Genomic DNA, 23,284 nt, shown 5'->3' with positions numbered 1-23,284 from the left:
TCTGATAAAAGGCGAGCCCAGGTTTGGGCAACAGGTGGAGGAAAAGAGGGGAGAGCCTGGTGGGAAGTGATCTCTGATTAGAAACTGACCCCATGAAGCAAAAGGGAGGACAAGAAGGGCGCCCGAGGTGATAGGCACAGCATGCGCAAGGCCAACAGACAGGAGAAACAGTGTTGTTTTTAGAATTCAGTGAATTCATACACCCAGAAATGGGGTACTAAAAGAGGTGTCCTCTAAGAGAAGTGAGATCCAAATGCTGACCTCTGGACCTTTTGGGTCTTCATAGTCGTAAGCTCCTTGGACAGCAAGGAGATCAAGCCAGTCAATCCTAAAAGAAATCAACCCTGAATATTCACTGGAAGGACTGATGCTGAAGCTGAAACTACAATACGTTAACGACCTGATGCAAAGAGCCAGTTCATTGGAAAAGACCCTGATGCTGGGAAAGATTGAAGGCAAAAGGAGAAGGGGGTGGCAGAGGATGAGATGGTTGGATGGCATCACCTACTCAGTGGACATGAATTTGAGCAAACCCCGGGAGATAATGAAGGACAGGGAAGCCTGGCGTGCCGTAGTCCATGGCGTTGCAGAGTCAGGAGAACTCTGTTCAGTGACTGAACAACAACTTGTAAATTCACTGAATGTCACTGTGGAACCTGGGTTTTCTTATTCTGTGCAAATCCACTTTGAGCCTCTCTGATATTAGCCACTGAGGTGATAGAGCAATGAGCCTGGAGACAGATGATCTAGAAGCCTGACCTGCAGCAGTTCTTGATCTCCTGGTCTCTACAATAAAGATTGATTCACTCACTCAGCAAACATTCTGTAAGTAGATACTGTGTACCATACAACACAGTGGTTGTGGTTGTAAAGATAAAGCAGAGAACAGAACAGATGTAACTTCTGTCCTCATGAAGCTGACATGTTGTTCAGTGGAGATAATAATTTCTGTCTTAAACCTTTAAGGACAAAAATAGATAAGGTATATCTGCTTTAAAAAGTGCAGGATGCTATAAAAGCGAACAGCCCCATGGCCCATGGTCTCTGGTCTGGGATGACTGCCACTGAGAGCTGGGAGTTCCTGATCCCTGCCTATATACACAGAAGAAGTTCGTGAAATACCTCCAGCAGATCAGCTACCAAGTACCTCTAGGAACGCAGAGAAGGGCTAAGAAACTTAGTGGTTCCTGGCGTATGTGACCTGAACTTCCCACAAGCATGTCCCTCAATTTAAAAAAGAAATTGAAAATGATCTTTTTGACCAGAGGGAGGGCCCTCACCACCTCACCCCTGGGTCCAGAAGCTAGAGATCAGCATCTAAAGGCAATATTTCCCAGACCACGTGAGTGTGAGGGGGAAAAATGCACCCTCTGCCTTTCCATCTGGCTTGGAGTCAGAATGCCAGATCCACACACGTCAGCATGTGTGGAGACGCGTTCTGTGTTGAACGCATCTGTCGGTTTGTACTACAGAGCCCGTTTGTGGTTTGGTGTTACAGATCAGAGGCAGCGATCACAGCTCTCCTGTCTCAGGGTTCAGAGGGAGCATGTGCGTTTTGTATCCTAGGCAACGCCAATGCTATAGGAAAAATCTACAAGTGTGAATTGGGAATTCTGTTCCTTTTGGTGAAGAGCCCTTTTCAACTCAGGCACCTAAGTCAGAATCAATAAAATCTAATGACTTAGAAGGACCTTAGGGATCATCCATGTTCTAGCCCAACCCCTTGTTTATAGATGAGGAAACTGAAGCCAGAGGAGGTGGGGCCTCTGGGCTCCTAGAGGAGAATCTAGATTTCTCAAGCCCCTGTTATCGCCAGGTGTGTTTGATATGTTTGATGTTTGGGGTGAGATTAACATCCCCTCAGGTGAGTCATAAGGAGAGGTGAGAATAAATGTAAATAAAGGTCATATAACACTTGAGGCATAATTCTCTCCAGCAATAGCTTGAACCACACAGCCCTTCCTCAAGGTTGTGCGGTTAGCCTTGCACCTTCCTGGTACTCACCTGACCACAGAACAGGATCAAAGGAGCTCAGGGCACCTCACCTCTTTAGGCACCTCACCCAGTCCTCACAGCATCTTTCCCTGAGAGGAGCTGCTAATTCTCCCCACTTCACAGGGAGACAAGCACAGAGCAGTTAAGCAGCTTGCTGCTGCTGCTGCTAAGTCGCTTCAGTCGTGTCCGACTGTGCGACCGCATAGACGGCAGCCCACCAGGCTCCCCCATCCCTGGGATTCTCCAGGCAAGAACACTGGAGTGGGTTGCCATTTCCTTCTCCAGTGCATGAAAGTGAAAGTGAAGTCGCTCAGTCGTGTCCGATGCCCGAGGCTAATTAAGTGGCAAAGCTGGATCTCCTCCCTAGGCATTCTGGCTCCAGAGTCATGTTCGCAAGTTGGTACTGCACTGCTCAGCACTCACTCAGGCTCCAGCCCAGAGGAGGAAGGACCTGACTGCTCATACCCTCTGGGTGTTGAATCGATTTGGTAAAAATCAAAAATTGGCATCAATTTACATAGACTCCCATTTTGCTTCTGTGAACACAGAGGTTTCTAAAGCTCATAGATTCAGAGCCCAGACGAAGGGCTCCAGGTGACTCCCAGGTAAACTGACTCTGGCCCTGACTGAGCCCTCACAGAGATTTCTCTGGCCATAAAATTCACTTGGGCCATTTATTAGTCCAGGACTGCTGGCTGAACCCTCACTGAAGACTTAATTTGCATCAGTAGAACAAAAGAACATTTTTTAGAAGTTGTTCTGAACCGATTATAAACTAACAGGAAATTGCAACAGTAGCAGAGAACCGTGTACTTTTCACCCAGGAAGTGGATTTTTAAAAACAAGTCACAGTTCTTGAATGGAATACAGATAATAGTAGTGCTATGCTTTAGATCCTTCTGAACAGTTAATAATCATTCTCTACATTTCTCATAGACAAGCAGCTGTTAACTGTTTTCAAATAGGAGGGCAGATACAAAGGCATCTGGAAGCCATAGTGCTTGGATCAGGAATTTTTGGCTTTACAAATAAGTTTAAAGTGCACTTTTCTTTCTCTTGGTTGTTAAGTTTAACCCTTCTATAAACCCTTCAGCAACTGTTTTAAGTCATGACATCACCTAGGAACCTCTGGTGAGGGGCCTTGCAGAAGATGAAACAGGAAGACCTGAGCTTCTTCATGTTAGAGTGAATCCCTGCCATGGGCAGGGCTGAGCAATGTAGATCACTAGACTTCAGTGACATCTGGGTTCTACACTAGTTTCACGACTCCTGGACCTTAAGTCCCTTAATTTATCTTTTCATTCTTTCCTAGGAATAGGAGCAGTAACCCATCCTCAATCCTTCCTTGTCTGGGTATTTTTCACGTCCTTTGAAAATCCTAAAAAAAACAAAAAAAGAAAGAGGCACTGTGGAGGAAACTGAAAGCTATGTCTCCATAGAGGCAGCATCAGACATGCCAGTAGAATCAGAGCAAACATGCTCTACTTCTGTCATCTCAGCCTGGAGGGAAGAACCAGGCACAGGCCCAGACCCTATTATACTGAACTGAATGTCATGGCTCAGGCCATACGGCAGCCTCAGCAGGTCAGCTGCTAGAAGAAGCCAATGTTCTGAAGACAGGCTGAGTCCCTTGGCATCTCAGTCATCCCTTGGAACCCTGAGCCCTTCCTTTGTCTAGAATGGTTCCTTTCGTGGAGGCCAAAGGGGAACAGCCAAGTCGGGCTGGGACCACACATTTGGAGGAGATAACAAAGGAAAAGCTTTTCATGTCTCTTGCCACTAGTCAGCCTTAGAAGCCTTGTGGTCCTCCTTGAAGAAAGGACACACAATTGTGTTCATTTCGGCCACAGCAACCTTCTGCTTTCTCTCTCTTTTCAATTGTAGATGATTCCTGTGTTTTGTATTTTCACAAAGCTAGTTCACCTGATCTCTTAAGAAGTTGATGTGGTTTGTCGTCTGCCTGGTTAGCAGATAGTCTCTGCTTAGATTGGGGCTCATCCTCTCATTCGTTTCTTGTGTTATTTTCACTTTAAATGAAGATTGTTTCTGGAGTGGTTTAGCTTTAAAAATGTTACCCAATTTGAGTTAGGACGGACAGGCAAGATCTTGCAGGCAAGTTGTCACTGGAATTATGCTCCCCAGAGCCATGGTTCTGATCAGCGGTTGAATTCTGGGATTCCTGATCAGATTTGCTTAGAATTTGGCAGAGACAGGTTAGATCCTGTTTTCTGTCCCTTCCTGCTCAATTCCTTTTAAGTGCTATTCCTTTTTGAATTATTAATATTTAACCAGAAGCATTACTGATGGAGATATTGTTATGCTTTGCTTTAAGAAAACCTAGGCTTAAAGGGAAAATCTTACATAAGAGCTACTTTAATTTTCAGAAAACTTCTTTAAATAGCCAGCTTTCCTCATGCATGTAGAATATAATTAAAATAAACAAAACTGACCCAGCTTTGAGGAAGACATTGATTATAAAAGCAAGGCATTAATAAAGAACACAACAGGCTTCCATACCCCGCAGGGTGCCCTTTCCTGCCTTCTGCGGTGTCTGCTGCCACCTTTCTCTTCTATCAGAATCTAGCCCCAAGGAAAGATCTTATAAATGTATTCATACTGATTTCTGGCTTATGTTACTCTCTAGCTCTACATACTTTATACCTGGAAAAAAGGCTGTCAGCCAAAGAAAAGAATTTCCCGTTGCAGAGTCTCTAGCATCAGGCAGCCATTAGGCAGGCTGGTTTTTATTTTATTTTTGCTTGTTGGGTAGTGGGGAGTCAAATAGACTTCCTTTTCTGCCTCTGTATGCCCTGCTCTTTAATCTCAGGAATAGCTCTGCTTTCCTTTTCTTGTACTAGAAGACTGTAAAATGAGGAGGAATTTCAGTGTGGGGGTAGGAGGGCGGTGACAGAAATCACTTGTCTTGGCCTGTGTTGCCCATCCCTCCTGGATTAAAGAGCAGTTTGTTAATGATGCGAAGGTGTGAAAAGAGGCATCTGTTGCCATTAGTAAGAACCTGTTGGTTTTGGAGCACCTAGAAGTGCCCGGGGCTGTTGAGGCTTATGTACCAGTGCTGTCAGAGGAAAGTAGTAGACACAAGACTTGGTGTTTGTGGCAATGGTGGCAAAGCATTCAAGCCAAGGCACCTGTGCCATCACGGCTAAGTCAATCACATGTGCAGCCTTTGTCTATTTTTTCTTCTATCCGTTACATACTCATTGAAGACTTCCTTACATGCCAGGCTCTGTGCCTGATGCAAAGGATAAACAGGATGAGTACAATGTACTCTTTCTCAAGCAGTCCTGGTTTAGTAGGGAAAATGTGGAAATAAGTAACATGATGAGTGGTAAGTTCTGTGTTAGAAGTATTTACGCAGTATCATATGATTAGTCATCCTGAGGGAAACAGAGGAGCCTGGGGAGAGAGGGATTTGGAGTATGGGAAGAATGGGAAAGTGGCAAAGGCCAGGGACATTTTGAGCTGGTAAGTAGACAATTTTCAGGAAGAGCTTTTGAGGGAGAACAGTGTGTGTAGAAGACACTACTTTAGGATCAAGGTTGGGAAGCATCTAAAGCTTAAACAGAGTGGCTAGCAAGAATCAGATTGTGGAGGACCTTGTACATCTTGGAAATGAATTTGGACTTTATTATATAGGCCTTCAGGAGCCATAAAATAGTTTTTAGACAAGGAATTAACATGATGCTATTTGTACTTTGAGAAGATTATTCTGGTGGCTTTGTGGAGACTCAACTAGAAGTCTAGAAGGGCAGAAACCAGTCCAGAGTGGATTCTAGAATGTTGAAAAGAGAGAATCAATAGGATGTACTGACAGGTTGAAAATGGGATGGTGGGGCAGGGGAGATGTAGGGTGACTCCCAGGTTTAAGGCTTCAGTGACCAAGTAGGATGTTGAAATACAAATAACAACAACAATTGTTGTAACAGTAATTGCAACAATAATAGTTGTAATTGTTGCATCTATACCAAGTACAAGAGATTTAGCTTTGTGCTTTGAGTAGATTATTTCATTGAATCATTGTAATGTTAGTGCTAAATTATCTTCATTTTAGGCATGAAAACTTGAGACTTGGAGAGGTAAAGTAGCACACCCAGGGTCACATTGCTGATAAGTGATAATGCATGAATCTGAACCCAAGCATTTGAAGCTCAGAGCCTGCCCTCTGTAGGGAATTTAACAAGAGTATAAGTCAAGGCACAGTACCTGAATTTCAGGCTTGCACCTTCCAAATTTAAGTTGCCTATATTTTATAAGCCAAAATATCTAGCAGGAGAGTTGCACAACTGGATCTGGAGCTGAGGAATATGGTCTCTGCTGGGCACATGGAGTTGAGAATTCATCAGTTAACTGCTGGTAGTGAAGAAGGTGGGTGTGATGTGGGTGAATCTCCAAAGAGCCAGTTGGAGTCATGAAGAACCACATCTAAGGGTGGGCACGTTTGGACAAGTTTGGGAAGGTTGCTGAAATGGAGTAGCTAGAGAAATGAGGAGTTAACTAGGAAATCCAGAGGTCCACTTTCAAGATCTGATGGAGGGACCAACATGACTGAATATTTCAGGGAGATGAAAGAAGATTTAAAATGAGAATTGACTTGGATTTGACCATATGGTAGCTGATGGGCAAGAGTTGAAGTTAGACTGGGGGGGGGATTAAAATTTTAATAAAAAGTAAGAAAAGGGAGACAGTGAGCTCAGACTTCTTATCATAGAAGTTTGACTGGAGAGGGGGTGAGAGACGGGGAGGTAATGGAGGCAGCCTTAGGATCAGGGGGACCCAGTTTGCGATGGAGTCACTTGAAATGCTGGTATGTGACAGGGAAAGGCCATGTGGAGCAGTGGGTGTTACACCAGGATGTTTAACTGAGCAGCCAGGAAAGTTAGAATCTGCCCTCCAACCCCAGAAGGAGCTCACAGACTGAGAAAAAGTCACCAGGATGTTTAACTGAGCAGGCAGGAAAGTTAGAATCTGCCCTCCAACCCCAGAAGGAGCTCACAGACTGAGAAAAAGTGCTCCTACACTTGGAATGTACCTACCTTTTATTACATGAAGAAACTCAAGCCCCCAAAGTGAAGTGACCTGGTGCCTGGTCCCTTTCCGCCCCCGCTGCTGGTGTCCATGGGAGAAGCAGCCCTGATGCGCCTTCCAGTCCCAAGCTTCCAGTCCTCCAGACCGACTCTTCCCTGCTCCATCAGAAGGCACATCCTTCTAGATTCTGACATGTCTGCAGGGCTTCATCTGTGTTGGGGGTGGGGGGCGGTGTCAGAGAGCTGCTTTGCCATTTCCTCAGCGTGCCAGGGGGCAGTGTTGTAAGTTGTTAATTATAAAGTGTCATTAACATAACAGTACAGGGAGGAACCATCTCTCAAAGTCAGGGGGCTTTCAGACGTCTCTTCATGCCCCAGGGTCAGGGAAGACATTTATTCATACCTGGTGCATGGTCCCAAAGCCCTTGTGCAGAAGAGGAGTGGGTGGCTATGGGGTGGAATGTCAATTGAGAATTTCTTAAGTGAGAGAGCTAATGCTCTCCCGAGAGACTCTATCAGTCAAGAATCACTAAATGAGCCTGGATGTAAGAAGCTACCTACGCTGCTCAGAAGGACCCAGAGAACCCCTAACTCTGCTTAGAGGTCTTCTGAAATCCGTGTCATCATCCCTTCTTCTCATCTTCTTATACTCCAGAGGTTATGCTGTCAGCCTGGCTGCCATACCATTCTCATTAAATACTGATGTTGAGCACCAATTAAAATCCATAGCCCTACACAGAATGAACTGCCTAGAATCTAGAAATGTGAGTGCTCTATAAACATAAACTTCTCTTTTGTAATTGACCTTCAATTACAACCCTCTGTGTGTTGGTAGACTCCAAGGAATAGCAATTAACTTTCTTCTCTTCGCTCTTTTTCAGTCTTCTTAAACCCATTGCTCCTTTTCCGTTTTGTCATGTGAGGCTGTCAAGCCATAGACATAACTCCTGTAACTCCGCGGGCCGTCTTTCTCATCGACTGCCATGTGGACAGTGCCCCCTGGAATTTCACAGACTGTGGAATGAATGGTACCCCTTATGCTGCAGCCTCGGGTCCACCCCTGTTCTCTCCTGCTGTTCACAGCACTCTCAAATAAAAGAATAAATGCTGTTTGGGAACAGAACCCGGGGTGCCTGTCCTCCCTGGGTTTGCTGCTCTCGTTGTTGTTTTAACAGTATTAAATAAATCTAAATCAGACAGAAATCCAAAATGCTAATCTTGCCCTGAGAGATTTACCAGAGCTCGTGGTATTCAGGGCACACGATTAGTTCTTTTGTTTCTTGCTTCCTTTACACTTTATTCACAGTTGTGTCAATGTTGACAACTGTGAGACATGCTTGCCCCAAGGGACTGGGAAAACTCTTCCCCAAGCTCTGAAAAAATTAGGAGGACTTAATTAGGTCAAGGATGGGAGGCAGGAAAGGCCATCCAGAGGGAGAGAGGAGCAAAGACTTGGTGGCATTTAGGTAGCACCTGACACATTCCGGGGTCAGGTGGTAGAAACACAAGCAAAGAGGGAGAGAGGCTTGAGATAAGGCTGGAGAGGGAGCCAGGACTCAGATCAGGAAAAGCCTCATGGCAGAGATTTGGACTTTGTCCTAGGAGTAATAAGAAGTTCCTGGAGGATTATGAAATTCTGTGATGGGATTTATATTCTGAAAACCTCATCTCACTTCATCTACAGAATGAATGGGAAACAAACAAGGGGTAGCCAGAAAGTAGGTAAAAAGGTCAGAAGAATGTGGCAGAAGGGAAGGGAAGGATCCCCAGGGCTTGAAAAAGCTGTGGACCATCATCTGTGTTTTAGGTTACTGAGGGATCCCATGACATAGAGCTAGAAACCATCCATTGTGTTGAGCTACCTGGAGGTCATCAGTGTTTTTAGAAAGGAACTATGGAGAGAGGAGCTAGAACAGAGGAAGGAGAAAGCAGAGTGGAGGGTGCAGAGATAATGACAGTGAGAATGAAGAACCTTTTGTCAGTGTCCGTGAATGGAAGGAAAGAGGTAAGTTGCGGCTGGAGAGAGATCTGAGGTCATGGAGCTTTTTCACCTTCTTTTTTTTTGAGATGAGAGCGGTTTGAGCAAATTTAAGTGCTGATGGATAGTTTTTATGCAATAAAAAATTATAGAATATGCCAGTAGAGAAAAACATAATCCATGTTTGTTTGTTTGTTTTTTCTGTTCCAGGGAAAACAGCAGGGATTGGATTTAAGGCACATGGAGAGGAGTTGGGGAGTGAAATCCTCTTAAAGCAAGAGAAAAGGAGGAAAACTAGAGGAAGAATCATATAGGTTGATATTCTTGGTAATAGGAAGGGGGAAGGAATAAGGATGTTCTTATCTTAAGGCTTTATTTTCTAGGTGAAGTAGCTTCCAGGTAGGAGGGAAGAATTTATAGAGTGAGGAGGGAGAAGAGATAAGGGCCTTGAGGAGAAAGGGGAAAGTTTAAACTTACTGATTCGGGATGTGGGCAAATCTAGTAGAAAAATAGTGGACCCCACAGTTTTATAACTATGACATTAGTACGTACCAAATTACCATAAACTGTGGTTGACTTCATTGCTCAGCTGCTCTGGAACAGGTGCAGAAGGCTGAGTTCATCCACAGTAGAAACTTTGTGAGAACCTCTGACACAGAAACAAAGGATGAGGGAGTTTAGAGTCCAGGCAAAAGTGTTGTTGAAGTGATTGACTACTGAATATCACATGTAAGATGGATAAAGTGTCAAGACTGGGGATGGATAATGGATGAGAAGAAAGTGGCCTCAAGGCCCTGATGAGAAGAAAGTGTTGTCATGGTGAAAGCAGTCAGATAAGCAAGCTAGAAGGACAAAAGTTTGGGATCAAAGCATGTAATGCTTGACTTCGTGATCTGGGGGATGAAGAATCTATAACTAATAGCAAGTCTGAGAGTGGAACCATGGACCAGGACTGCTAAAGTCTTTGAAATGTTTTTCTTAGAGAAAGTGACTGGAAAGTTATTAGCTAAAAGAAAGGAGGAGGGAAAGAACCTCAATAAGCAAAAGATTTTTTTGTAAAAGGCTAGAAGCTCAAGGTCTCCAGATTGATTTGTATGGGTCTTCCCAAGGTTTCCCAAAGGCACTGGGAAACTGGGAAGAAGCAACTCCCCTTTCAGATCCTGAGGTTGGGGGAGTATGAGTCTAAGCAGCTCCTGTTTGAGAAGGAGCATTTCCAGAAGAGAGCCAGGGATCTAAAATCAGCGTGGGTTTTTGTTTTTTTTTAATTCTTTGGACTGGGGAGAAAATTAAGTAGGCCTGCTCTATTTCTGAATTCTCATTTCCTTTGAATTAATATAGTTTTATGGGAGATAGACTATAGATCAGTTTCTCTGTCTGGGATTCATTAATTCCAAATATGGCCACTATGCTTTAACCGTAAAAGAACCTGTATTAACCAACCTTATAAATTTCGAAGAAAAATTTAAGGTTAAGTACTTAAAGAACTTCCTTTCAGTATTTCTTTTATTTTGTGTCTGTTACACAATAAATCTCTCGGTTTTTGCTTGTCATAAACATCTTATCTCGCTTCATTTTTGAAGCACATTTTCACTGATTATAAGATTTTAGGCTGGAAACGTATTTTCCTTCAGCACTTAAAAACGTCATTCTGTGGTCTACTGGATTCCATCATTTCTATTGATAAGTCAGCTGTCAGTATTCTTGCTTCTTGAGAGTAAAATATCTTAGCTTTTAACATTTTTAAAATGTTTATTTTTAGCATCTTGACTATGATGGATATGCGTGTGTTTTTTCTTTGTGTTTATAAGTTCTCAGAACTCCTTTAATAGGTGTCATATTGTCTTTCATCAACTTTGCGGCCATTATCTTGTCACATATTGATTCTATTCATTTTTCTCTCCTCACTCTCAGGGATTCCCGTATATAACATCTTTTCACAAGATCTTATGTATCTCTTACTCATTGGTCTGTTTTTTCCAACTTTTTTGCTGTCTGTGTTTCTGTCTGATAATTTCTACTAATGCATCTCCAGTTCACTAATCTTTTCTTCAGCTGTAAGAAATATGTTGCTAAAGACATCTATCAGAAAGCTGTAATTCTGTGCTTTTTAGATGGAGAATTTCTGTTTAATAATTCTTTTTCAGTAGATTCTAGGGAGCTGGTGAAATTCTTCATCTTGTCGTCTTTTTTTTTTTTTTTTTGGACAAAATAAACATAGCTTTTAAAACTATATCTGAGAATTCTAGTACCTGAGTCTTATTTTCTGTTGTCTTTTTTCTCTCTTAGTTCTTGAAATGTCTTGTCATTTCTTTTGGAATGAGCACTTTGTGTAAAAAATTATAGTCTCTGGGTGATTATCTTTTCTGTAAATAGCTAGAGGGAGAGGAATTTACATTCATCCAGTCCAGACTTAGTGAGTTTTTATAAGGCTTGATCAGTCTCTAAAGATCTATACTATAATTTTCAGAGGTCCAAATGAAAGGCTTTGAATATTTCTAGGACCCCTGTTCCCCCGCCTTGTTGGTGGGTCCTAAATTGAGACTGCCAAAAATCTGGCATTTCATTATAACTACATTCACACCTTTATATAATTTAATAACTAGCAAACCCCATAATGTGAACTCAACTGCTGAGTGTGGGGCTCATTTCCTTGTACTTCCCTTTTCTCCTAAATCCTATCATTTCAAACCCTGGCTATCTTGGCAACTCTGAACTCCTTTAAAGAGCTTTTGTCTTTATATTTAAGCTTAAAATCAGGAGTGTAAGGGGAACCCCATGTAAGAAAGTCCAAGCTGTACTTACTCAAGTACCCCTGCTCTCTCACTGAAAGGAATGACCTCATGTAAGTAGGTACTTTACTATAAACGTACACATTAGAAATGTGGTTCCCTCCTCCTCCTTGGAGGCATCTGTGCCTGTGAAGCTGTACCTTATCTTCTACTGCTAAGTCACTTCAGTCATGTCTGACTCTGTGCGACCCCGTAGATGGAACCCACCAGGCTCTCCCATCCCTCAGATTCTCCAGGCAAGAACACTGGAGTGGGTTGCCATTTCCTTTTCTAATGCATGAAAGTGAAAAGTGAAAGTGAAGTCTCTCAGTTGTGTCTGACTCTTCGCGACCCCCATGGACTGCAGCCCACCAGGCTCCTCCGTCCATGGGTTTTCCAGGCAAGAGTACTGGAGTGGGGTGCCATTGCCTTCTCCAATACCTCTATTATTGTTATGATGATGTACATAAGACAGTTGTAGGTAGTTATACAAAATTAAAGAATAAACACTTTTTCCTTTTGCCTCATAAGATGTAACAATAATAGTCATGATAATATTCACTAAAATTTACTAGAGATTTACTATGGACCAGATTCTGTGTTAGTTGTTTTGTATAGATTCTCAGAAGAACCTGTGAGGTAGTAAAGGTAATTATTCATATTTTACACTTGAAGAAACTGAGGCTTAAAGAGGTTAAGTCTCCTTAAATAAGGTCTCAGAGCCAGGAAGTAAATGGCACAAGCAAGTTTAAACTCAGATCTTTCTGGGACTTCTTTGGTGGCTCAGTGGTTAAGACTCCGAATTTGCAATGCAGGGGCCCAGTGTTTGATCCCTGGTCAGGGAATGAAATCCTACACACCACAACTAATTGTTCATGTGCTGCAGCTGGAAGATGCTGCACGCTGCAGCAAAGACTGAAGATCCCACATGGTGAAACGAAGACCCTGCGCAGCCAAGTAAATAAACTCTAAAAAAAGTAAAACAAAACTCAGATCTTTCTAACCTCAAAATCTATGTTCTTTACCAACATCTCATCCTGCCTCATGTCTTGCCTTCATTCCACATAATTGGTTTGATAGTCTCACTAGCCCTGGAACCCTGAGATTAAATATTTCCTTAAATAAGGTGAGAACAAAGTAGTCTAAATGGTTTACATACAAATAAATCTCCTTGTTGGTCCATTTTTCTCAGGTATTTCCAAATTCTTTCCTTCCCTACTCAGCTTTGCTTTGATATGTATTTCACATTAAATATTTCCATTTATAATTTCTATGGCAAATCTGAAAGTAGTTTTTTAAATACAGCTTTAGGCAGGGACAGGAAGTAATTAGCAGTGGGGTTTTATTTTTGGAAGATGAGATTGGTGGAGAACAGGGTATAGCGAGAAATTGCTTTCTGCAGTGTCAGTTGAATGAGTTATAGGAAATGATGGCTCAGCCAGCAGCTCGGTGCTTGCCAGTGAGTCAGCAGTGATTCCATCCTCATCTCAATGCTGGAATTACAGCTGTAAAAGACACTCTTCCTGGTGAGTGCCCCTCCCTGCCTTGCTGTCTGGGGCATGGAAGCTCTGCCCACATGATGGGAACTGTTCAGTTACCTGTCCCAGTGGACAAAGATTCACAGAATTATCTTGTGTTCAGGCAAATGTTTCTATGTTTCTTTAGGATTCATTAGTGTTTCTCATTTTTCCATCTGATACCCAGCAGAAACATCCAGTGTGGTATTGATGTCCTAGCAGAACTTAATTCCTAGGGCAACAGTTCATATTTTTATATTTTTATATGTCCAGGGTCTCTTTTTTTTTTTTTTGGAGTATAGTTGATTTATAGTGTTGTGTTAGTTTCAGGTATACAGCAAAGTGTTTCAGTTATAGACACACACACACACACACACACATATATATATTCCTTTTCAGACTATTTTCCCTCATAGGTTATTACAAAATATTGAGTATAATTTCCTGTGCTATATAGTAAGTTCTTATTGCTTATCTGTTTTATCTATTTCATATATATTAGTGTGTGTATGTTAATCCCAAACTCTTAACTTATCCCTACCCTCCTTTCCCTTTTGGTAACCATAAGTTTGTTTTCTCTGTCTGTGGGTCTATTTCTGTTTTCTAAATAAGTTCGTTTGTATCATTTTTATATATTCCGCATATAAGCAATATCATACTTGTTTTTCTCTATGGCTTACTTCACTTAGTATGTAATCTCTAGGTCCATTCATTTTGCTGCAAATGGCATTGTTTCGTTTTTATAGCTGAGTACACACAGTGTCCCAGGTGGCACAGTGGGAAAGAATCTGCCAGTGCAGCAGAAGACATAGGAGATGTGCATTTGATCCCTGGGTTGGAAGGACCTCCTGGAGGTAGAAATGGCAGCCCACTGTCGTGTTCTTGCCTGGAAAATCCCATGGATAGAGGACCTTGGCAGGCTACAGTCCAAGGGGTCACAAAGAATCAGACATGACTGAGCACACACGCACGCATGTATATATAAATGTATATTGTTGTTCAGTCACACAGTCGTGTCCAACTCTTTGTAACCCCATGGACTACAGCATGCCAGGCTTCCCTGTCCTTCACTATCTCCCATAGTTTGTTCAAACTCTTGTCCATTGAGTCAGTGATACTATCTAACTATCTCATCCTCTGCTGTCCTCTTCTCCTTTTGCCTTCAATCTTTCCCAGCATCAGGGTCGTTTCCAATGAATCAGCTCTTCTCATCAGGTGGCCAAAGTATTGGAGCTTCAGCTTTAGCATCAGTCCTTAAAATGAATATTCAGGGTTGATTTCCTTTAGGATTGACTGATTTGATTTCCTTGCAGCCCAAGGGACTCTCAAGAGTCTTCCCTAGCACTACAGTTCCAAAACATCAATTCTTGGGTTCTCAGCCTTTATGGTCCAACTCGCACATCCTTAATGACTACTGGAAAAACCATAGCTTTGACTATATGGACCTTTGTTGACAAAGTGATATCTCTGCTTTTTAATACTCTGTCTATATTTGTCATAGGTTTCCTTCCAAGGAACAAATAAATGTTTTAATTTCATGGCTACAATCATTGTCTGCAGTGATTTTGGAGCATGTCTTCTTTAGAGTCTTTAAAATTGACAAAATACTGTGGAAAAGCAAGATAGGGAGATGCCACTTAAGGAGAAGTAGTAATTGAAAGAGGTTCTCTTCTGTGAAGATTGAAAAATATATGCATGTGGCAAGAAAACTAGAACCAGATCATCATAGTTGTTGGGTTGGGATGGTAGGATTATTAGTGATTGCTTTTTACTTTCTTTTCTATGTTTGATAAATAGGCTCAAGTTGTAAAATTTATTCTAAAAACAACTTTAGCATTTTAAACCTTTGGGAAAACAAGTGACCAAATAGCTTTAATATTTTAGGATGCGTTTTCCCCAGACTCTGCCCATGTTGTTAAGGTCAATTTGGTCATATGCATGGTGTCCTACAGGAAAAGAGAGAGGAGGATTAACTTTGCTCAGAATCTGTAGGTGTCAGGCACTTAGTTCTTTTTCACCCAATGGAGAAGGTGGTATTATTCACATCTTATAAATAAGCTAATGCTAAGAGAGATTGAAGAACCTTTCCCAGGTTGATAAGCCAGTAGGTGGTGGAGTTCCATTCAAACCCAAATCCCATCACGACCAAGTTCTACAGTCTTTCAACTCAAGTACAAGATGATGATGCTGCAGGTTCCATTCCACCAGACTATTTTCAGGACATTTTAAATGTGTTAACTTACTACTGGACTAGTTGTACATTGAGTAAAATTGTATTGCAATATTTTTCTCTCCTTTTGTAAAACGAGGATTCCAAATGTTGCATATATATACATGGCTTCTACTTCGGTTAAAAAGATAAATATTGAAAGTGTTACAAAGAATGCATGTGTGTGCATCTGTGTTTTTGACATTAAGAAGATGAAGCAAAAAAAAATTAAAGGGATTTCCCTGGCAGTCCAGTTGTTAAGACTCTAGCCGGGGTGTGGATTCAATCCCTGGTTGGGGAACTAAGATCCCGCATGCTGTGTGGCACAGCAAAAAAAAAAAGAAGATGATGATGAAAGAGGTATATAGTAAGTATTAGTTGAGTGGTTGAACTCCCCAAGAATTTGAAGTGATTCTTATGATCCCTGCTAAAGTTTTTAGATATAAAAGACTGAGCCTAACAGTATAATAGCAGTAAGTGACAGTTTTGGTCAAGGAAGGGGTGATACTGTTACGAAGCAGAGCTTTTACCATTTCACAAAAATATCCATTGTCCCAGCAGGGCCTTAGTTTATTTTCGTAATTAATTAATAATATTTAAAGATTTTAAAAAATTACAGCTAATAATGTACAAAAAATGCTATAAGCTTTGTTCGTATACTGACATGCAATACACTGCATATATAACTGTACAACTTGATAAAATTTAGCATAAACCTACACCTATGAAACAGCACTTCAGTAAAGGTAATGAGTATATTCATTACCCCCCAAAGATTATTTTTGTAATGCTCTATTCTCTAAGGAGAAAAACCCATTTAATTTCATGATCTAATTTGATGAAAAACATCTGGATAGAGACTCAGGTGATGTCAGTCTGGACTCTCTGATCTTGCCCTAAATAGTTCCATGAAATTCAGTGAGTCCCTTAATTTTTCAGGCCTTAGTTTTCTTATCTGAAAAATGAGGGGGTTGGACTAGGTGGTCCCTAAGGCCCCATATGGCTCTAAAGCTTAATAAAGCTAAGAGGACAGGCATACTTAGGGTATTGGTTTGTGTCCAAATGCTTTCATGTAAAAATATAGACTTCCCCAGTGGCCTGGTGTCAGCTGTGCTGGTCATCCCTGCCCTGCTTTGCCTGATTGATTGATCGTGAAATCATTTCATTTCTTTTCATTCTCTTTCACCCTGATTCAAGGTCACTCATGTCATTGCTTTCATGCTGTTCTTTCTAAGCTTAGGGGACTGTTCTACTTAAGAATTTAGGGGGTAGCTTGAATAATGCTGGGAATTTGGCAGTGCCTTTAGGGGCTGAGAGGGGCTACAGGCCCATCAGCTCCTTGGATACTCTCGAGGCAGCTTGGGCATTTTGGGGGGATGGGGAGGGCAGAGACAAGCTGTACTGGATTTATTTCAGGGATGGGGGAAGGGAGGCAGATTGGCATTTAATTAAAATTCTAATCCCAACTTTGCCCATCTTCTTGCCAAGTCAGCAGCCAGCATTTCTGTTTGTGGTTCTGGTGATTTTGCTGTGATGACATACGTAGTTACCTCAAAAACTCTTGCAAATGGGCCTAAAAATTCAGTATGTTCACCAGATGCTTTAATCAAACTTGGCAGAATGCCGCCTTTGGCCTGTGTTTTCAGAGGTGTCTCCTCCACCACTGCCATCTTTCTGATGGGAGGGGGACGCTGGAGAGAGCTCATGACGGAAACTGAACTGATTACAAATGGCAAAGCTCTTTGATCACAGCAGAGATCTTTCCACACTCGTTCTGTTTTCCAGGTAGCTAAGTGGACTCTCTGAGGAGGGGCTGCTCTGCCTTCACGTTGGCCCAACCATGAGGTTCTTCCTGCTCTGTGCCTACATGCTGCTGCTACTGATTTCCCAGTTGAGGGCAGTCAGCTTTCCTGAAGATGATGAACCCCTTAATACTGTTGACTATCACTGTAAGTAATCTAAAGAATACTCTTTTCTAAGAAGGAAGGGTTGTTTTGGTTTTAATTTTCTAAGCATATTCATTTTTAGAAAGAGGATTTTATGTCTTTAAAATGTTTTACATCCTCATTTATCCATAATCATTTCCTAGTGTCTGAAGAAAATGGGACAATTTAGTTAGGCACTTTTCTAAAGCAACCTATATATAGGTTATATGTTTTCAGTTAAAAAGAAAAAGACCATTTGGTGATACTCACCATCTCTTATTCATTCATATTCAAGACCTTAAGAAAAGAATTTAGTTAAAACCCTTCTACAACTAGTATATACAGCTAATCAATGCTGTATATCGATTCTTCAGCTCCGTAATCCTGACTGATGGTTTAGCCCGTTTTTACTTGCAGATTCAAGGCAATATCCGGTTTTTAGAGGACGTCCTTCAGGCAATGAATCACAGCACAGGCTGGACTTTCAGCTGATGTTGAAAATTCGAGACACACTTTATATTGCTGGCAGGTAATTTTCCCCTCGTTGGTTTATTAGATTAAAATTCTTTTCTCTTGTGGTGCTTGCATTAATGTGTCTAGTTCATGAAAAACTAATATGTGATTGTGATCAAAAATTGCAAGTAGCCAAAAATACTCACTTGAGAAGAGTCAGCGTTGTGTACCAGGAACAAAATACAGCAAAAGCCTTCAGCAGTCCCGTTTTATTACTGCAGTCAAGAAATCAGACACCATTCTTTATTCCTAAAGCAGCAGGAGAAAAAAAAATTTTTTTTTCTTTAGTCTTTTTTTAACTTGGAATTATTCAAGTAAATATTGAAAGTATGTCTATGCTAATACTGAGTAGTCATTTGACCCATGCCTGAAGAAAAGGACTTTCTTCACTCCCTAACCACAGTGATATATAAAAGCATCTCACTAATGAAAAAGTACTCTTTGTTGACTTTGTTGGAGACAGAGAAAATCCAAATGATCTCTAAAACACAATAAAAGCAGCTCTGTAAAAATAAAATAAGAAGCAGCTTAACATTTTTATGTATTCACATGATATGACTTACTGCCTTGTTTCCAACAGGGATCAAGTTTATACAGTAAACTTAAATGAAATCCCCAAAACAGAAGTAATACCAAACAAGGTGAGCAACTGTAGTTGGCAAATTTATTTGCATTCCCTTAGAACTTGGGTAATGTCCCTCTCCCCTCAATATTTAAAATATTGAACTTTGGTTTTGCTCGATTGATACAGAAACTGACATGGCGGTCAAGACAACAGGATCGAGAAAACTGTGCTATGAAAGGCAAGCATAAAGTAAGTAAAAGAAATATATGATCACTAGATTGAGTCTGTATGGTGGCTTGAGCCCACGATGTAGGCACATGGAATGTCTAATGGTAGTGTCGTTGTTACTTTCTTTAGGATGAATGCCACAACTTTATTAAAGTATTTGTTCCAAGAAACGATGAGATGGTTTTTGTTTGTGGCACCAATGCGTTTAATCCCATGTGTAGATACTATAAGGTAAGTATATTTTATACAGTGTGCTGTTTTTAATCAATTCTTCTTCCTCTACTGGTGTGGTGTTAGTGTCGAATCCTTTCTTCTATAAATCTAGTAATGTGTCTTATCTCTAACACTATGAAAGAATAAAGACAGAATTTTTCCCATAGAATTTCAGTACAAATAAAGCAGTATTGCCTTCAAACATGTACATTGAACAGATGTGACACTAGCTATTTATTTTTCTTTTGTAGTTGAATACCTTAGAGTATGATGGAGAAGAAATTAGTGGCCTGGCAAGATGCCCATTTGATGCCAGACAAACTAATGTTGCCCTTTTTGCTGGTAAGATTCTTTAGTGTAATGAATATAAATGATTAATGACATTGAAGATGCAAGAGGAATTTAAAGGAAGGAAAAAAGCTCATAACTAGAATAGCTACCTTGACATGAGTGTTTCAAAGACTAAAAGCTATGAACAGATTTTCAAAAAAGAGGAATTATAAGTGAGCATATTATAAGTATTCGGACACTTGGCTCTGTTGTTAGGCCAGTGACCCTGAATAAGCTGAAAGTGAAAGTGTTTGTCGCTCGGTCATGTCCGACTCTTTGCTACCCCATGGACTGTAGCCTGCCAGGCTCCTCTGTCCGTGGAATTCTCCAGACAAGAATACTGGAGCCGTTCCCTTTTCCAGGGGAATCTTCCCAACCCAGGGATCGAGTCTGGATCTCCTGCATTGCAGGCACATTCTTTAACCATCTGAGCCACCAGGGAAGCCTTTTTTGAATAAGTTGCTTACCTTCTTGGTGCTCCAAGTTCTCATCTATAAACTTAGATAGTACAGGTCAACCTGTCACAAGTTGATTATGAGCATCAGGTTTTAGATTTATTTGTATATATAGCAACGATGTCAGTGAAAACACTCCAAAGGATATAACAGACTACATGGGAAAACATGGGCTTCCCAGGTGGCGCTGGTAGTAAAGAACCAGCCGGCCAGTGCAAGAGACATAGATGTGGATTCGATCCCTGGGTTGAGAAGATCCCCTGAGGAGAGCATGGCAACCCATTCCAGGATTCTTGTCTGGAGAATCCCATGGACAGAGAAGCCTGGCAGGCTGCAGTTCATAAGGTTGCAAAGAGTTGGACACAACTGAAATGACTTAGCACACACATAAGATAATAAACTTATGATAACTGTGGCTATTTTTATTTAAATTATAACCTTGGTTTCAGATGGGAAGCTGTATTCTGCCACAGTGGCTGACTTCTTGGCCAGTGATGCTGTTATTTATCGAAGCATGGGTGATGGATCTGCTCTTCGTACAATAAAATATGATTCCAAATGGATCAAAGGTACCTTTGAAGAGCAGTATTGCCAGGGGTGGCAGGATGGGTACATGGGAACAGGAGCCCTGGCATTGGAAAGTTCAGTGCATGACTTTATATTGTTAATTTAGAGCCCAGTACAAGCTGCCTTGGTTGGCTGCATTAGTGGGAAATGAGGAGACCAGTAGCTATGTCTAGAAAGTAGATTTCTATCTTAGGTGACCTCAAAAAAAAAAAAAAATCACCATTCTGTGTACCATTTGCCTAACTAAATGCACGCACTACTCCTTGCCCACTTCCTTCTAATTATCCTGGAAAGTTTAACCCTGGGAACTGTTAGTTCATATCTTCAGAGTTATTTTGTTCTTTGGAGTCTAGAAATCAAGATTTTTAATTTTCAACATAAAAAGTTTCCTTTACTAGCTAAATAGGTTAATGAATAAATCTGTTGAAACAAAGACCTTTGCTGTAGTTCAGTTCCCTGTAGGCTTTTTCTAGTCCATTAGCTAACATTAAAGACTCTGGGTTCCCTAAAGCTTCAACATACCCATAATGGGACTCCAGAAACTTGGTGGCATATCAAAGTTCTTGGCTTGAAAGTAGCAGTGTGATGTCTGTCAGTCATGCCTAGCAGTCGGACTATGATGCTAATTGAATTACCCTTCAGGAACCAGTTTGTTCTCACTTTCTCTTTCAGAGCCACACTTTCTGCATGCTATAGAATACGGAAACTACGTCTATTTCTTCTTTCGAGAAATTGCTGTAGAACATAACAACTTAGGCAAGGCAAGTATATGCCTGTGCACTCGCATTGCATGGAATTGAGCCCACCTTGGTAGGTCTTTGCATGTTTTCCAGCACTCGGTGCATTCAGGGCCAAGTGCAGAGAGTTGTGTTGCTTAGCAAGAGAATAGTTGCTGGGAAATAACTGAACAATGGCCAGAGTGGGAACAGCAGCCTTGAGAAGGTTTTATTTATTTTTTCCTGTTACTACAGAGAATGTGCTGCAGGCACCCTTGAGCTATGGATGCTTCTTTAACTCTTTAGAAATCTATTGATAGCTGTTCTTTCTTAGTGTCAAAAGGCAGGATGGAAAGGAAGGGCCCCTGTTCATTGACAAGTACTTCAGTCCAAGTCCGTAAGATTCTAAAATATTGCATCTCCTTCTATGCCAGGTTTAAGGACGGTGCGTTTCATTAACAATATAAGAAGCTAAGTGGGGAATGAAGTATGGGAATGGTTTCCATCCAGCCAGGCAGCCCAGTGGCTCACTTCTTAGGGAGCTTGTTTGGTAGAACAGGAAAATGGCCCTCCTTTTTTGTTTTTCTCACAGGTAAATACAATTTACATTCTTACTCTACAGATGCCTAGAGGGAAGGCTGCTGGAGTCTTCTCAACCACGTGTATCTTTTATCATTTTTTGTCCCTCCCTTATCTGGCAGCTTTTTGCTCCTGTTCTCCCCCCATGCTCATGATCCTGTCGCCTTGCTTTTGTGCCCTGGGCAGGCTGTCTATTCACGTGTGGCCCGCATATGTAAAAACGACATGGGTGGCTCCCAGCGCGTCCTGGAGAAGCACTGGACTTCGTTTCTGAAGGCTCGGCTTAACTGTTCTGTCCCCGGAGATTCCTTTTTCTACTTTGATGTTCTGCAGTCTATTACAGACATAATACAAATCAATGGCATTCCCACAGTGGTAGGGGTGTTCACCACACAGCTCAACAGGTGAGAACCGACCCTCAGCGCTTCAGAAGGCGCTCTGTGTCTTGTTTGTGGGAACCCAGAACAGGTCCGCCGTCCCCTGATGCTGTTCCTCTTTTTCAGCATTCCTGGTTCCGCAGTCTGTGCGTTTAGCATGGATGACATTGAAAAAGTATTCAAAGGACGGTTTAAAGAACAGAAAACTCCAGATTCTGTTTGGACAGCAGTCCCTGAAGACAAAGTACCAAAGCCAAGGTAGGAAAACAATAAAGACGGAAAGGATTTCTGTCCTTTCCTCATGCTTCCAGTGACAAAGCCCTGGAACAAAGCCCTCTGGTCACTGGAAGCATGCATCCTCAGAGAGCAGCTGGGCCCCCCTCCCTCTCCAGGAAGGGTGTCCCTGTGCAGCGCCGCAGATAGAAACTCAGTGACTAGGACTGAGAGCCTGCATGTGGAGAGCCCACAGAGTTCGTGGAAATAATGTTACTCAGAGAGTTTGGCTCACTCTCCTTCCTCTCTTAACGTTTTCTTCCAGAATAGACACCTTTTCCCTAGATACAAACTGTGAGGAGGGGAAAACACACTATTTTTCTTTCAGGCCTGGCTGTTGTGCAAAGCACGGTCTTGCGGAAGCATATAAAACCTCCATCGATTTCCCGGATGAAACCCTGTCATTCATCAAATCCCACCCCCTGATGGACTCGGCCGTCCCACCCATTGCCGACGAACCCTGGTTCACAAAGACTCGGATCAGGTAAGACTGGGCAGACACGCAGGCCCGCTCCCGTTCAGTAGTCCCCCTTCCTGTTGGCCCCCTGTCTAACCTGATTCACCTCCTCTGGCAGGTACAGACTGACGGCCATCGCCGTCGACCATTCTGCCGGACCCCACCAGAACTACACAGTCATCTTTGTTGGCTCAGAAGCTGGCGTGGTGCTTAAAGTTTTGGCGAAGACCAGCCCTTTCTCTTTGAATGACAGCGTATTACTGGAAGAGATTGAAGCATACAACCATGCAAAGTAGGTGTATTATACCAGAACGCTTTTTGAGACTTCAGCGTCTGTTTCATCTAGTCATTTCCTTTCAGCCCTCTATATTAGCAGTGGTAGAAATGGAGAAGGCAATGGCACCCCACTCCAGTACTCTTGCCTGGAAAATGCCATGGACGGAGGAGCCTGGTAGGGCTCACAGAGAGTCGGACACGACTGAAGCGACTTAGCAGCAGCAGCAGCAGCAGAAATGGTGGTGGTTAGTCGCTAAATTATGTCCCACTCTTGTGACCCTATTGACAGTAGCCCCCCAGG

At 42.0% G+C, this 23,284-nt stretch overlaps 1 protein-coding gene across 11 annotated transcripts in view; it reads left to right on the top strand.

Annotated features, from left to right (window-relative positions):
- SEMA6D (semaphorin 6D) overlaps positions 1 to 23,284 on the top strand; it is a 397,430-nt gene that overhangs the window by 364,915 nt on the left and 9,231 nt on the right. For all 11 annotated transcript variants that reach the window (XM_070797603.1, XM_070797602.1, XM_019968892.2 and 8 more), the window contains 12 exons: positions 17,295 to 17,458; positions 17,852 to 17,963; positions 18,528 to 18,588; positions 18,699 to 18,761; positions 18,870 to 18,971; positions 19,205 to 19,295; positions 20,188 to 20,307; positions 20,978 to 21,066; positions 21,787 to 22,004; positions 22,104 to 22,235; positions 22,579 to 22,734; positions 22,826 to 22,999. In XM_070797603.1, the coding sequence (XP_070653704.1) occupies positions 17,350 to 17,458; positions 17,852 to 17,963; positions 18,528 to 18,588; positions 18,699 to 18,761; positions 18,870 to 18,971; positions 19,205 to 19,295; positions 20,188 to 20,307; positions 20,978 to 21,066; positions 21,787 to 22,004; positions 22,104 to 22,235; positions 22,579 to 22,734; positions 22,826 to 22,999 (1,427 nt within the window). In that variant the 5' untranslated portion in view covers positions 17,295 to 17,349. The remainder of the gene's footprint in view (positions 1 to 17,294; positions 17,459 to 17,851; positions 17,964 to 18,527; positions 18,589 to 18,698; positions 18,762 to 18,869; positions 18,972 to 19,204; positions 19,296 to 20,187; positions 20,308 to 20,977; positions 21,067 to 21,786; positions 22,005 to 22,103; positions 22,236 to 22,578; positions 22,735 to 22,825; positions 23,000 to 23,284) is intronic.

The sequence above is a fragment of the Bos indicus genome, chromosome 10 (genome assembly GCF_029378745.1).
Source record: "Bos indicus isolate NIAB-ARS_2022 breed Sahiwal x Tharparkar chromosome 10, NIAB-ARS_B.indTharparkar_mat_pri_1.0, whole genome shotgun sequence".
In the NCBI taxonomy this organism is placed as follows: domain Eukaryota; kingdom Metazoa; phylum Chordata; class Mammalia; order Artiodactyla; family Bovidae; genus Bos; species Bos indicus.
Note: the sequence above shows the minus strand (reverse complement) of the source record. Positions and strands in the feature narration are given on the sequence as shown.